We start from the raw sequence: 16886 nt of genomic DNA on the forward strand, positions 1-16886 counted from the left end.
ATTATATTACCTACAAGTCACAGTTATTTTTGCTAGTTGTTTTTTTTTTATTTGTTTCTTTTTTTCAATAATTTCTAGATTGTAACTGAAAATAAATAAACCATGTATTATATTTGTAGTGTTTTTTTTTCTTTAAGTTTTATTGCATTTCAGCACATACTAGTAATGAATGTATCTCTCGGATACACACAACCTAAGCTGCAATTTTTTTGACCGCGACCTACGCAGGGTTAACCTCCCAACCGGCCAGGTATGAGTCAGACAACTTGTTGAAAACACATTGATACCAAGTGCATTTGACTGTCATATCCATTAGAACATGCGATAATCCTTCGTGCTGATGAGAACACTTAACCAGATTACCTTGTGTAAGTAGCTATATTCAGTTACCTATTGCCAAAAATGCAGTTCCTTGTCGTTTGCTCAGTAACTGGAATCTAAATTATATTACCTACAAGTCACATTTATTTTTGCTACTTGTTTTATCATATAATTATAGTTTTTAATGCCAATGCAAATAAGATATCCTTCATATTTCTTCACTTAAGAGTGTATCACTCTGGAGAACATATTTGTTGAGGTCTGGCATGTTTCTTAGGGCTGAGGCTGATTCCATGAAAAGTCTTTCAAATTTGAATTTGCTATGGTGTATTACTGTAGCTTTCTTCCACCATATTCTGTGGCGAATACAATCCCACCAACTCACAAATTAGAAAACTCCAGGCTCCTTAAGAAGGTCACTTCTTGGCATGTAGAAGTTACTAACAAATTAAAACAATTCAACTCCATATCCCCCCCCCCCGTATATATGGACTTCCAAAAACACAAAGAAAATGTGCCATTACGTCCCATAGTGAATGGCACTGATTCTCCCACATACAAATTAGCTAAACATTTGGCCAAAGCGCTCACACACTATACTGGCAACACACCATCACACACAAAAAAACTCAGCCCACTTCAAAGAAAGCATAGAAAACCTTGCACTCCAACATACAGACATATAATGGTCAGGTTTGACGTGTCGTCCTTATTTACAAATGTCCCCCTCAAAGAAACCTTAGGGATAATCCAAGCTAAATTTCCTCCCGATATCTCAGCCCTATTTCAGTTCACAATGAACTCAGGCTATTTCGTTTGGTAGGAAAAATTCTCCAAACAGATAGAGGGGACAGCCATGGATTCACCACTCTCCCCTCCTTTGGCCAACTTCTTTATGGAGACTTTTGAAGAGAAAGCCCTAAACTCTGCCCGACAAAAACCAACCATATGGCTTTGCTACGTTGATGATGTGTTTGCTATTTGGCCATATTGACACACTTCTCTCCTTCTTAACACACTTAAACAACCAACAATCCAGAATCAAGTTCACCCTGGAAAAAGAGGTAAACAATAGCCTCCCTTTCCTAGACACACTAGTCACCTGTCAACGTGATGGAACCTTGGTTTTCTCAGTTTATAGAAAACCCACCCATACAGGCAGATACATCCACCAACAATCCCCCCCCCCCAATCGCAACAATATGGAGTTATTGTTGAGACACTATACAACAGGGCTAAACTAATCTGTTCAAATGACAATGCCCTAACCACTGAACTAAACCACATCCTCAACACTTTCTCAGCCAATGGCCCCCCCTGTCCCCCCCTGCCCCCAAAAAATCCAAAAAATGTTGAAAACAATAAACCACAACCCCATCCCTCCTTCAAGGATTACTCTAAATCCATCACCGAACCCTACATCCAAGGCACCTCGGAAAAAATTACCAAAATCTTAAAAAAACATGACGACCTGTTGTTACAGACCATATAGAAAATTGGCTTCCCTTATCCGCTCCACTAAAGACCAACGAATTCCCCTAGACCTACCTGGTGTATACCAGGTCCTTTGCAGCTGTAAGCTGTCCTACTAAAGAAATGTGTAGTGCCTGCACGCAGGCACTACACATTTCTTTATTTAAGTTTCTGTGAAGATGGCAACGTGATGTTGCTGAAATATTGGAAATATTTATTAAAGTTTAATTTAATTTATATTCTATTGTATGTTGTGAATTCCTTAAGTTATTTAGTAAGCATGTATAACCAACGTATAAGCCTTCCTACGAGAATTATTATGAAATAAACTGTTATGTACATATTTTCTGCTAATTTTGATATTATGCAGCAATTTTGAAGTAGCAATGCTTTCCCTACAGTTTATCATAAAAAAACATGTATAGGTACATGCATCACAATTAAATTTTATTTTCAAAATTTTCATAATAGAATTGAAATTGTATTTCATCTTTGATGGTTCACCCCTGCACCTTCCAAAACTATCACACACACAAATACTGCAAGGTAACATGTGTGCACCTTCTTTTTATTTGAATTCATTATTTTTCCAAAGTAACTGTACCAGATAACTTTTAATATTCTGATACTGAAATTAAATTGTGATTATTACAAATGAGCAAATTTTGTGTATTTTCTCATTTATATTAGTTCCTGATAAATATAAATCATAAAATTATGTGACATTGGGGAAATTAATGTTTAAAAAACAGTGTCATCATACAAAAGCAATATCAATTTTGAAGGAATAAAATAAAAACAGAGAGAACCATTACAACATTCATGCTTTCTAGGTGCGTTTTAAAGTGTTTTAGCAGATAACGAACAGTTCAAATAATTTTAATTTTCACTAATTGATTTCACGTTACCTTTTCATGTATAATATTGTTTACGGTCTTCTTTTACCCCCTAAAAATAAGTCTCGATTCTTACAACTGCTGATTGTTGTCCGAAATCTGAGATCTTTAATAATCCTTTCTGGTTATGAAGTAATCACTTCGCTAAAAGCTACGTTTTAAGATTGCCACGATATTAGTTGGATATAACTATTCTCCCTAAATATTCTTAAATATGGTGCTCTTTCTTCCTCGCTATCCTATCCCAGTTCTGTAACAATTAATACTCCATCTACAGAGCCTGTAGTAAGAAAGAATATGAATAACTTTATACGTAAATTAAAAAAAATTTTTTTTTTCGCATATATCCACAATGAATTTTCATGCAATTAATTTTTCCCATGATTAAATGTTTAGTGATGAATAGTCATATTCATCACTAAATTCATCACTGACAATTTGTTATTGGCGTGGAGCCAATGACAAATTATCAGCGATCAATTTTCCCGCGATGAACTGTCCGGGCACACTCAGTCAGCATAGAGAAAGCCCTTTGGTCAGATACCCTGGGTTTTGATTCCTGTTCAAGAAATGAGGAACCTTGATCTGGTATCTTTCAAATAACGGTGAGTTAGTCGGTCTTACGGAGTTTTTTTCCAACTGGAAACTCAGGTTTTTTGTCCCCCAGAACAGGCAAACCAGCCCCGTGAACACATACTTCTATAGCAATAAAATGTACCCCCCCCCCACCAACACACACACCAGACTCTGACTCAGACTATGCTAATACTCGAGTATTGGCATAGTTAAAAATTAAGTTTACATTTGGCAGCCTGGTTGGCTGAGTAAACAGCACATCCATCTCCAACCAACAGGTAGTGGATTCGAGTCCCAATGTAGGCAAGGATGTTTGTAAAAGCCTGCGATTATATTTTGGTCTTCTCAGACACTTCTAATTAACTCACCTAGTTCTTAGTTCTTTTCTGAGTATTTATCTTACTATCCTAGCATCAAATACATTTCTTTTACCAACTTCAAACTCCTTCCTTACCATCAAATGTTTAGCATATATCTTCACTTTCACACGATTCTGCTAGTGGTGTCATTTGTTCGTTACACCTTAATTTTTCTGGGAATTCTATCTGTGGCTCAAATTTTGATTGACTGTTTTATTTCTAGCCAAATTCCCATAACATTGTCCTGTATACAACTTAGTTTAGTGTTTTGACTAATTTTTTATTCTTATTTAATTTCTTTATGTCATACAAATATATTCAATTGGCTCCCACTGGTACCAGCTTTGCTTGTCTATTTCCATATCTGACTTTGCTTTCTTCACTAAAAATTGGTATATTTAGTTGAAAATTTTCAATTGTTTGATAAAAACTTATGACCCCACACATGAAATAATAGGTCATAAGACCTATAACACAACAGTGCATGTGTGGATAAGTGATTAAGGAGAAAGAAGTAACCTATTCAAATGTTTCTTAAAGAGTTGGAAATTGTACTCAGTGGGAAAAACAGTATGGGGAAAACTGTTCCACAGAACAGAGGTGGATGGAATGAAGGAAGATGATGAGACATTCATTCGGTATGTCTGGAGTAGGACAGTGTGTTGACCAACTCCAGAGAGCCTATGGGAAAGTGACAAGGGAGTCTTTGAGAGAGGAGTCACCTATTAAACAGATCAATTAATGATCCACTTCTGTATATCCTATATATTTGGGATGATGTATACATCATCCCAAATGTGAGAACAATATTTCAAGGTTGGTTGGATCTGAGACTTGTAAAGTGTTAAGAATTGAGCAGAAGATAAGTAATGTTTTGAATGAAAAAAGAACAAGTTTTATAGAGGCTACTGATGTAAGGTGTTTGTGCCAGGAAAAGCTGGATGTGACAGTTAATCCAAGAAGAGAAAGCTGATCTTGAAAGAATGTTGAAGAACATTATCAAAAGTAACCGGAGGTGAAGTAGGATCTTCTTTTGAAGGTAATAAGATATGCCTTTAATAGCATCAAATCAATAGGTTCTCTTCACCCTATTTCAGAATGGCAAAGAGAGATCAGTATTTAAGTCACTGGTCTCGAGGCATCGATCATTTGAGTACTACAAGGCTTCTAAAATGAAGAAGAGGAATGGAAAGTTACTGTCATCAGAAAAACTATGAATAGTTTCATGAAATATGAGTGCAGTTGATATTTTCCATATTCCAGCTTATTTCCGTAGTTATGTCAAAAAGACGTAACTACGTAAATTTCCTATGAAAATCAGCATTTTTTTATGCTGATTTTCATAATTTAAACAACTTTTTTGGCACCTGTTCGTATGCTTTTTTTCAGATCTACAAACTTAAATATAGATTCTTATTATATTCCTATGTGATCTTCAAATCTGCCTTCTGAACCAGACCTGAAAAGGCCTAGTCAGAAGGCAGATTTCTGATATTTTTGAGTAGAGGTCTAATTTTGGGTTACTGATGACTCTTTTTTCTATTTCAAGTATTGATATGTACTTTTGATTTTTGTTTGTTTTGTTTTATGAAAATTCTACACAAAAAAGGTTGCTAGCATACAGTATATTAGTAGGTAGGCTAAGAGTTACACTGCTAAAACACTGCTCTAGAAACCAAACATATTATTGTATTCAAGCCAATTAATTCATTCAATAAGCAAGTGGTGGTCCCACATCAGGCAATGAAATTGATCAACCACTTAGTGATATTCACAAAAATCCATGCCAATGCTGTGATTTGATCCCACGGTTTAACTGGAGAGTGAACATGTTAACCATATAGCCAACCATTTAAAAAATCTCTGAAGATTTGTACAGTATTTATTTATTTTCAAAGGAAAATATTCCCTTTTAAAATTTTCTACCACTGCTTATCTCATTAATGTTTAAACATAATTATTCCAAACATTCAGAATATCTTTATCTTCATTTTTATGTCACCTTTATCACCTCTGATTCTTTTTATAGTACTCATAATCAAATTCCTGACATGTACCCTCAAAGGACGTACAGGATTTGACAGTATTACATGAAAAAGGTATGTCATTACTAACTTACTATCTACAATCTTCCTCCAAATCAATCTGTTACATGTCAAGACTCCAACCTTAGCAGCTCTTATATTTCTATCATCTAAGGCACTTTTTACCGTATCAATCCACCTGTATCTTGGTCTTCCTCTGTGTCTTTTTCCTGCTAACCTGGCAGAGAACACTTGTTTTGCTAATCTTTCCTCTCCCATTCTGTTAAAGTGACCATATCACCAGATTAGCTCTGCTAACACATTTCTGTATGCCAACAATGTCAAGATCTTTCCTAATATCCTCATTTTTAATATGATATTGCCATTGATGCCATCTGTTCACACTTCTAATCTTTCTCAGGACTCTCATATCTGCAGCTCTAGTCCTTGGTCAAGTGTTTTTCTTCTAACTCAGCTCTCAGATCCATAAGTTAAAATTGGTTTGAACACTGTCTTGTATATAGCTAATTTAGTGTTCTGACTAATTTCTCTCTTATTCCATATGAATTTATTCAATTGACTTCCTACCATACCAGCTTTGTTGATTCTGTTGTCCATTTCCATATTTAATTTACCATCTTCACTAAAAACCGTGCCTAAGTAGATGAAATGTTTCACTTGTTCTATAGGTTCTTCATTCACAATGCAGTTGATATTTTCAATCCTTCTGCCTATTTTCATTGTCTTGTTATTGCTGACCTTCATATCTATTGCAACAGTTATTCAATTTAGTAAGAGAATCTTGCAAACTTGTAGCGGATTTATTCAGAACTACATCATTTGCATAACAAGTTTAATACCACTTTCCTTCATAATGTGATCCATATAGATAATGAATAACAGAGGGGGATAATGGACATTCTTGTCTGAACCAGATTTAACATTTAACTATCTTCCTGTATTTCCTTCAATTCTAACTGCTGACTTACAACTCACATAAAGACTAAGTATTGCTTGATATAATGTCCCATTGACACTATACACCTGTAGTGTTTGGAATAGCTTCTCTCTTGGTGCCTTCTCATATGTCTTTTCCAGATCTACAAACTTAAGTACAGATTTTTCTTATAGTCCCATGATTTCTCAACTATTTGACATAAAGTGAAAATCTGATCTTGACAGCCTCCATTTGGGCTGAATAAAGCTTGCTCTTCACCAAGCTTCCCTTCCACAATCCTTCTCAACTGTTTCTCAAGTATACTTGCATAAATCTCAGCAGGAACATTGAGTAGAGAAATACCTCTGTAATTCTCATATTCAGATTTATTTCTCTCTTTATATATGGGCTATGAGAGCTCTACTCCAATCATCTGGAATTTGTACCTCTGTCCAGGCCATTTGAACTATGCAGTGCAGATACTCTAAGACTTTTATACCTCCATACTTGAGCATTTCTGGCCGAATATCATCTACTCCAGCTGCCTTTCCACATTTCAGACTTTTGATGGCTTTTTCTACTTCAAGTATGAATATGTATTCCTGATTGCATGCCTGGTCAGTGTTTTTTTACTACTGTGCTGTCACTGATTGTTTCGTTTAGCAATTTTTTGAAGTAATTACTCCATACATCAAGGATATCTTTTCCACCAGTTTTCATGCCACCTTTATCATCTCTGATTCCTTTTACAGTACTCTTTCTTTCATTTCTCTGAGCTTTTGCAACAGCCTCCAGAATATTTTTGCACCTTCTTGATATTTATTTTTTATATTTTTTGACTTTTGTTTAGCTAGCTTTCCACAGTGTTTAGCTTTCTTACATTTGCCTTTGTATTCTCTAAGAGTACAAGTTGACTTATTTGCCAGGAACTTTTGATATGCTTTCTTCTTTTCCTTCACTGCCTTTAACTTCCTGTGTCCACCATGAAGTTCTGATTTTTCTATCCTTGCAGACAACCTCACCACTTCACTCTCTGGTTGAATCAATCAATGTTTTCTTCAGGATTTGCCAATGAACCTCCAAGGTTTGATTCCTGTTCTCAAACTCTTTCATTTTTCTTGACTAGTGTTTGTGTATTATAGTCTTTTCTTATTCTGTGCCTCTTCTCTCCATGTGAATTTGTCCACATTTTTATGTTCGAACATTGTGTTCCAACATAAAAATGTGTATAAATAACCATTCCATGTCCTGGACAGAAAACCAACAGGTATTTGCCATTATTATTAGCTTTGCTCTTTTCTCCAAATTTTCCCAAAATATTTTTGTACGTCTGACAATCATATCTGGCAGCTGCTGAGAATTTGCTTTAAAACTTTCTTACATGTTCTTCATTTCAATAGGAAATTCAATTTTATCCTGCTCACGACTAAATGATGATTACTTCCAATTTCAAATCCTCTGTACACTCTAATGTCCTGCACGTGAGAAAACATTACTATGAACCAGTGGCGGCTTGTACATAAGCACTACGACACTGCAGCACCCCCAAGGAAAAAACGAAAAAATTAAATTTTGTTTGTGTTCATAAATAATAACAATGCTTACAACATTATATAAATGCAATACAACATGTTAAAGGTTACAGCTTATGTTTCGACATTGATTGAATAGTTAATCATTGGAATTGTTCGATTAACACTTTAGATTATGAAACAAATGCACTGCGATCCAACGCAGTATTGGAATTATCACGTTCGGTCAATTACGGGTAGACTCACTGAATTCATTTGCACTTGTCATTGCACGTAGCAAGTGAATCTGACACTGCTCATTGAGCAGTGTCACTACAGATAAATTGTATGCTTGCGCACGTTATTTCTGTGAGATGCAAAACTTTTATTATTGGTGTGTGTGAGGAAAAATATTTTTGGTAAATCTTATTTTATTCTGTTAAAATAACATATAATTATTAAAAGAACATGTAAAACTGCAGTAATAACTATTTAATTAATTAATAAGGTATAGACATTTCATACTAAAACTAACAGTACTTCTTCAGTGTCACACAAACAGTTATAAGAATGGAATACAAATAATGAACATTCGGTGGATCACCTATTAAAATACAATTGTTGCCGCATGCTAGGAAATGATAGATATATTAATTAATTAACCTTTAAGATAATTGGTTTTTTATTGATTACATTAAATAAAAGTCTCCCAGATCTTTGAGAGAGAGAGAGAGAATCATTTCGATTTAAAATTGGTCGGTGTAAAATAGCTTCACAACTTTCTTTAAAAAGGCGTTCATATTTGAACCTGCATCTATGGAGGAGAATAGCTTTATCCCATGGATATTATGAGTAGTGTTAATACTGTTTTGTGCTAGACCAGACTTTTGAGGTTTGTTGTATTCAATATAATATCGATGTTCTTTAACTCTTTTTTCCACAGAATGACCAGTTTGTCGAAAACAAGAAACATCACAATCACATGGTATTTCGTATTTGGAAGATCTGGGACACTTTTATTTTATGTAATCAATTAAAAAAACCAATTATCTTAAATATTAATTAATATTTCTATCATTTTCTAGCGCGCGGCAACAATTTTATTTTAATAGGTGATCCACAGAACGTTCGTTACTTGTATTCCATTCCTATAACTGTTTGTGTGACACTGAAGATGTTACTGTACCTTATTAATTATACTGTGGTCTTACGTGTTCTTTTAATAATTATACTATGTCACAGGTACCTCTAAAAATAAAAATAACATATACTTATTTATTTATTATAGATACAGGGCTGAATTATGATGAGTGTCACTGTTGAAAATATGAAAAGAATTATATTTTCTCAATTTTTGTTACATGAAAAATTATCGTTACACGAAACAAATGCACTGCAATCAAAAGCAATGTTGGAATGTCGAAACCGACACTGCTCATTGGACAGTGTCATTACAGATAAATTGTATGCTTGCGTGTGTTATTTCTGTGTATGAAACTTTTATTATTGTGTGTTTGTGGTGAGGGTGAAACATTTTTAATAAAGCATTTTTTTTAATATGTAAATTTACTTATTATTAAATTGATTACTGATTAGGAAAAAATGAATTATTTTTCTTATTTTGTATATGCAGCACCCCCATTTAAAATTTTCACCAGTTACCACTGCTATCAACAATAACATAATCAATGAGACTTTTCTTATTCCTTGCCTCTTCTGTCAATGTGAATTTGTGCACATTTTTATGTTGGTGCAGGACACCAGAGTGTACAGAGGATTTGAAATTGGAAATGAACACTATTTAGTCTTGAGTAGGATAAAATTGAATTTCATATTGAAAAGAATAACATGTAAGAAAGTTTTAAAGCGAATAAAAGTTGAGCAGCTCTCAGATGTGAACTGTAGACTAAAATACACAAAGATTATTGAAGAAATAACGAAAGAGTTTGAGAACAGGAACCAAATCTTGGCGATTCAGTGGCAAGCCTTGAAGAAAACCCGATTGATTCAACCAGAGAGGCATGTGGTGAGGTTGTCTGCAAGGATAGAAAAATCAGGACTCCATGGCGGACACAGGAAGTTAAAGAGGCAGTGAAGGAAAAGAAGAAAGCATATCAAAAGTTCCTGGCAAATAAGTCAGCTTTTGCTTAGAGAATACAGAGACAAATGTAAGAAAGCTAAACACTGTGTAAAACTAGCTAAACAAAAGTCATGGGAGAACTTTGGCAAGAACATAGAAAATAAATATCAAGAAGGTGGCAAAATATTCTGGAGGTTGTTGAAGAAGCTTAGAAATGGGGCTATGGACTAATGCACTGCATAATTCAGAAAGCCTGGACAGAGGGACGAATTCCCGATGATTGGAGTAGAGCTCTAATAGTACCTATATATAAAAAGGGAAATAAAACCGAATGTGAGAATTACAGAGGTATTTCCCTGCTGAGTGTTCCTGGCAAGATCTATGCAAGTATACTTGAGAAAGGGTTAAGACGAATTATGGAAGAAAAGCTTGGTGAAGAACAAGTTGGATTCAGGCCAAACAGAGGCTGTCAGAATCAGATCTTCACTTTACAACTAAGAGTTGAGAAAGCATGGGAATATAACAAAGATCTGTATTTAAGTTTTGTCGATCTCGAAAAGGCATATGACAAGGTGCCAAGAGAGAAGCTATTCAGTATGCTACAGTTAAATGGTGTCAATGGGGCATTATATCAAGCAATACTTAGTCTTTATTTGAGTTATAAGTCAGCAGTTAGAATTGAAGGAAGTACAGGAAGATGGTTTAATGTTAAATCTGGTGTGACACAAGGATGTACATTATCCCCATGTTATTCATTAATTAACTATATGGATCACATTATGAAGGAAAGTTGTATTAAAAATGATATTAGAATTGGAGATGTTAATTTCAGCTCTTTGCTTTATGCAGAAGATGTTATACTTCTAAATAAATCCGCTACAAGTTTGCAAGATTCCCTGACTAAATTGAATAACTGTTGTAATAGATATGGTATGAAGGTCATCATTAAAAAGACAAAGACAAGGAAAATAGGTAGAATTGTTGAAAATGTTCACTGTATTGTGAATGGGGAACCTGTGGAACAAATAAAACATTTCAGCTACTTAGGCATGATTTTTAGTGAAGATGGTAAATTAAATATAGAAATAGACAACAGAATCAACAAAGCTGGTATGGTAGGAAGTCAATTGAATAAATTCATATGTTATAAGAGAGAAATTAGTCGGATCACTAAATTAGCTGTATACAAGACAGTGTTCAAACCAGTTTTAACTTATGGATCCGAGAGCTGGGTAAGAAGTCAAACACTTGACCAAAGACTAGAGACTGCAGATATGAGAGTCCTGAGAAAGATTAGAGGAATGAACAGATGGCATCAATGGCAATATCATATTAAAAACGAGGATATTAGGATAGAACTTGACATTGTTAGCATCCAGGAATACATTAGAAGAGCTATTCTCAGGTGGTATGGTCAATTAAACAGAATGGGTGAGGAAAGATTAGCCAAACAAGTGTTCTCTGCCATGTTGGCAGGAAAACCACCAAAAGGAAGACCAAGATATAGGCAGATTGATATGGTACAAAGTGCCTTAGACGATAGAAATATAAGATTTGATAATGTTGGAGTCTTGATAAGTAACAGACTGATTTGGAGGAAAATTGTAGATAGGAAGTTAGTAATGATGTAAATTTTTGATGTAGTACTATCATATCCTGTACCTCCTTGAGGGCATGATGATGATTGTGAGGTTTTATTTATTTATTCTATTTTTTTTTTTTTTGTTTTTTTTTTTGTTTTGCAACTAACATATTCGACAATGTGATTTAGCCAACATCTAGATTCAAGTTCTACATTGGATGTTTGTGAATCTCTACAGACAGCAGAAGAATGTTTATCACACCATGCTTATTAGAGCCAAAGGCTGGAAAAGCTCTAAAGTACGGTTTCTGGATATATATCACTTAGTCTATCAACAATACTAATAGTAATATGCTTCACATCTGAAGCCTTTGATGAAGGGGGAACAATTTTGCAGGGGAAAAAAAATTTAATGGTTTTTCAAGTTCATCTGCTTCTGAAATTCAGTTGTGTGGCCATAATTCATCCATATTAACAAAATTCAATTTATATTTAAAAAAAAAAATTTTTAATTTATTTTTTATGCTGACCCCACACATGAAAGGTCACAGGTCCTATAACACTACAGTTGTTATGATGCTTTTCTTTAATTTTGTTCTCTATTAACTACAATCCTATCGATTCTTTATTCTTGTTGTATAGCTTATTTATATATTGCTATCCTACCGGCTGCGCAGTTTATGTTGTAACCGTTCTTCTCAAATACAACTACTTTAACCTTTCACTATATCTCCTTAATACACTCTATCAGGTAACACGTGGTACCTCTGAGGGACAATGGAATTTCCTCGAGATCGAGGCAGTATCAGAGTGTCTGAGATTTACCCCTCTTAAAACGCCAAGAAATTTATTTGTTTCGCTGCGCGCTATTAGATTAATTAATATTAACAACCAAGAGGTAATCTCAGGACAGTACTTAATGATACCTTTGAACTCTGCAGACGTGGCCAAAACATACCCTTTTCAACAATCTCTTTTACTATCCCGCATAGGTTCGCATTAATATTTTTATAAGCGGTGCATCGGATTCCAGAAATCACAGAAAGTCTTTGTTAGAATCAAAAGCAAGGTTTATTGTACTCAAAGGTTGATACAAATAAGAACACTAAAATGAATCCCATCTTAAGGGAGTTTCAGACAAGGTATATAAAATTCAAACACTACTGTTACACATATAAATTAATATACAGTAGCTTCCTAAAGTATGAATTATATTAACCTTCGCTAATGCGTTATTCATGTACTATTTTCACAATCAATCTAAGGCTCCGTAGCTCTGTCAGACTACACAAGATAACATTCATATCTTTCACAATCTCTTAATATTATGCCAATTCTTTACTCTAAACATATCCTTAATTTCATTCAATATAAAGGCGAACATTAACACAACGACAGATAATAAACATAATTTCAATGTCCTTCGTAAGTCCCAGCAATATAATCTTAACCAATATCATTAATGTTCCTTTTCCATAACATGTTAACTTGGCACATTCTGTTAAACACAAATAAAGTTTACTTATCTTTGCCTTTGGTTCTTTAGAGCTTCAGAGGTTCACAGGAAACTGGCCTTCTGTGGACTTGCCAGACTTCGTTCCTTCCACGGAGAATACGGCCACCAAAACCGTAGCTGCCTATTGGATCCGTCCTCCGACATCGAGGACACACGCGCCCCACGCTACCACACGGGAACCGAACACCAGGTTTGAATTTTACCTGTTTGTCTTTTTCATCTTCATAACACTAATTATATCAACATGATATTTCTCTAATTCTTCTGCAAGTCCACTTCTTTTCCGTTAATACTTTTGATTGTGTCTCATAAAGAGGTGACAGGGATTTTTCCTCCTAGAAATTTAGACTTTTCAGCCCAAAACTATCCAGAAAAACACTTGCAATTAATAAACATAATACACTGGTCATAATCTAAACTATCCTGCTGTAATCTGCAAAACAGGATCTCAAAAATTTAACTGCAAGTGGAATGTGAATAGTGCATTCAGAATTCAAGCCTGCATGTGGTGCCATTAACTCTGGGTGTCACAACTGGAACAATGCAAAAATTGAAGGTGTGTGGATGTCAAGAACTTGACAATGAGATAGTAGTAACAAGTTTTACCGGTGGATTGGGATAGGGTATTATACTAAATAAAAACAAAGTTGTTTTCATCCATAGTTTACTCTCATGTAAGCAAATAATGTTTGTAGCAAAGTATATGTAGGGCTAGCTGTTTGTATAACGAGAGCATTTCACTTCAGTACAAGCTGTTTTAAATACCCTGTAATGCTGAGAGTATACTTCCTGAGAAAAGTATAATGCTCTATATTATGGTGAGAGTGACTTTCTATACTAGTTTCAACCTTTATTGAGATCTCATCCATGGGAAGTGAATAAGCATAATGTAAAGAAACACACTCTTTCAAGGAAGATTGCTTGGCATGATGGGATACTTAGAACAACTGGGAGTAAAGGAAGCTTCTCAATATTGATAGCTAATTACTAAGATTTTCTTTATTTGTGTGTGTGGAGTGTGTGTGGGGGAATTCTCCCTGTTTCTCGACCGCCCCTTAGGACTGGTTGAGCCTTCTTAATGAGGGATTAAGTACTATATCATATGACTGTAGCCTGTGTATTCATGGGGGGCTGGTTTGTCTGCTTGCAGGATGAAAAACCCCAGATAAACTGAGGGAAAAAACCCTGCTGTCCACGCCCAAGACCGGCTAACTTTGCTATGGCTGAGAAAGATCTTTAAGCTTCTAACATCGTCGACGGGAATTGAACCTAGGACACTCCTTTCCCAGGCATATGGTTGCAAAGTGATTAGCCACTAGGCTAACTGTGTGGACAGTTATTAAGATACTTCATGTGCAAACTGCTATTTTCTGAAGGCCTCACAAAAGGGCATCAACAACACAGAATCATTGCCTCGGAGTACTTACTCACAACCACAGCTTAGCACTGGTGAATTTTATTCTGTTCCCAAAACTGCAGGAACAATTCAGAGGCCATACTGGACAAAGATTCATGTAAGTGGATAGCAGAAGATGATGTTCTGAAACGATTGTGTAAAACTGCAGAATATAGTTTAAGAAGAATACCATTTTTGTTTCAATAAAATACCTATCTCTATTACACACACACACCTACACAAAAAAAAAAAAATTCAGAGGGGCATTACTTTTTGTTTAGCATCTTCTTGCACTTAAAGCTATGAAATATTTTATGTATGTATAATACTAAACATTTTTACCTTGATTTCTTTACCAGAAACTGACACAGTGAAAAGATAAGTTCCACAGTCTTCAGGTAAATAAGTTAATAAATATGAGCCATCGCCACGATCTGTAACATTAACTGAGATTTGTCTATAATATATAAAAATAAAAAATAAATAAAAGGTTAATGTAATATAAATATTTACAAAATTTGTGTAGAAGCAAAAAAAGAAAAAATGTTTTCATTAAAATATCCCACAAAACAAACTTTGCCATTCCACATTAACAAAAATCTACTTTTGTTGGAGGAAGGGAGGGAGAAGAGGTAGTATAATGTGTTTTTCAATGAGATAGTGTAAAATATAAACACTGTATGTTCTTTATGACTGCAACATATTTTTAACATACTTGCTAAGTGGGTTAAGATTCGAAATAAATTTATAAAAAAACTAAACTCAATATCCAGGAGATATGATCCTGAGATTTGGATCTCAGGAGAGTCAATCCCTTGATCTTCTCACCAAATGCAAATTCAAGTATTGAGTTTAAGACAAAGTAAAAATAAATAAATAAATAATAATAAATAAATACTAATTACAAGACTACAAATCAAAACTTATCAAATGGGCAGGTTACTAAGTTAAAGGTTTGAAAAACTGATTTTAAAAATAATATTAATATTTTTGAGGATCATGTAACAATGTTTCATAGATTCCATAAACAACAAGCATTTCAGCATCTTCTTTACTACAAAACTATGACAACTATAACAAAATGTGCCTGGAAAATTTAGAGAAACTCTTGAGAATATGATACCTAAGAGAAAATTAAACACAACCACAAAAACAGATAATATACTTTCTTTCTTTTTTTCTCTCTCTCTCTCTCTCTCATACATGCACCACAGATCTGAACTCAGAATACAGCAAAGAGGCTCTGACTATTTATCTGTTTTAATTTTATTTTCTACCATGGTACTTTCATGATAGAAAATAAATAAAAATAAAATAAATATAATATTCCAGAACCTCATTCAAATATATAGAAGAGTCTATGAAATTATGTAAAGAATCTATATGCAAGGAAAAATACATGCTGCTCAACCAAATTTGAACTACAAAATGACAACTAAACGTTTTCCTTCCATCAACTATGCAGTGCTGAAATTCTACAAATGTAGCAAATTAAATCTAGCCTATCACAAGATATTGATAACTGGTCTAAGCTAGTTAAGTAGAATGGGCCCAATTGTATATTTTTAAAATATAAAAAGAGAGAGTTATTGTGTGGAAGTTGTGTGAGAGTGGAGTTAATAAGGGTCTGTGAACTATATTTTTTGCTTGGAGAGGTAAAAGGTTGGAATGGATTTCCATTCCAGTTGGGTACCCTAACAGTGAATGAGTTCAATGAGATGTATGATATATTAAATCAAGAAAAATATATAAATTATTTATTTAAAAATAACAAAACAATTACAAAATGATAAAATACACCCAATCACTCACTTTCACTTTAAGTAAATAATTGAATAAATGTTCCAAAAATATTGATGAATACAACTATATATATTCATTCATCTATAACAAGAGATGACTAATCTTAAATCAAAACAGAAATTAACAGTTTAGTACTCTATCATCTGCTGTTTTAACATATTTAAGTTTCAAAAAAGCCTACAACATCAGAGTGGTCTTCAAACCAACCACCAGCATCAGACAGGTTTTAAGATCCCCAAAAGATAAGGTGCCATTCTACAAATATCCAGGAGTATATTACATTCCTTGCTCCTGTGGTCTTGCCTACATCGGACAAACTTCACAGAGTTTAGAAATCAGACAAAAAGAACTTGGTGGTGATGTAAACCACAACAGAAGTATCTCTTCCGGCTTAGCACATCATTTCTGTACG

The 16886-nt window shown here is 34.3% G+C and overlaps 1 protein-coding gene across 1 annotated transcript in view; it reads right to left on the bottom strand.

The window, feature by feature from the left end:
* The window catches only part of LOC150110588 (E3 ubiquitin-protein ligase TRIM45-like), a 130347-nt gene that overhangs the window by 12946 nt on the left and 100515 nt on the right, over nucleotides 1-16886 (bottom strand). The window contains exon 5 of the mRNA XM_090394989.1: nucleotides 15014-15128. Within this exon, the coding sequence (XP_090251115.1) occupies nucleotides 15014-15128 (115 nt within the window). The remainder of the gene's footprint in view (nucleotides 1-15013; nucleotides 15129-16886) is intronic.

Source organism: Typopeltis vanoorti, chromosome 1 (assembly GCF_054136105.1).
Source record: "Typopeltis vanoorti isolate ZY-2024b chromosome 1, IOZ_Tvanoo_1.0, whole genome shotgun sequence".
Classification (NCBI taxonomy): domain Eukaryota; kingdom Metazoa; phylum Arthropoda; class Arachnida; order Uropygi; family Thelyphonidae; genus Typopeltis; species Typopeltis vanoorti.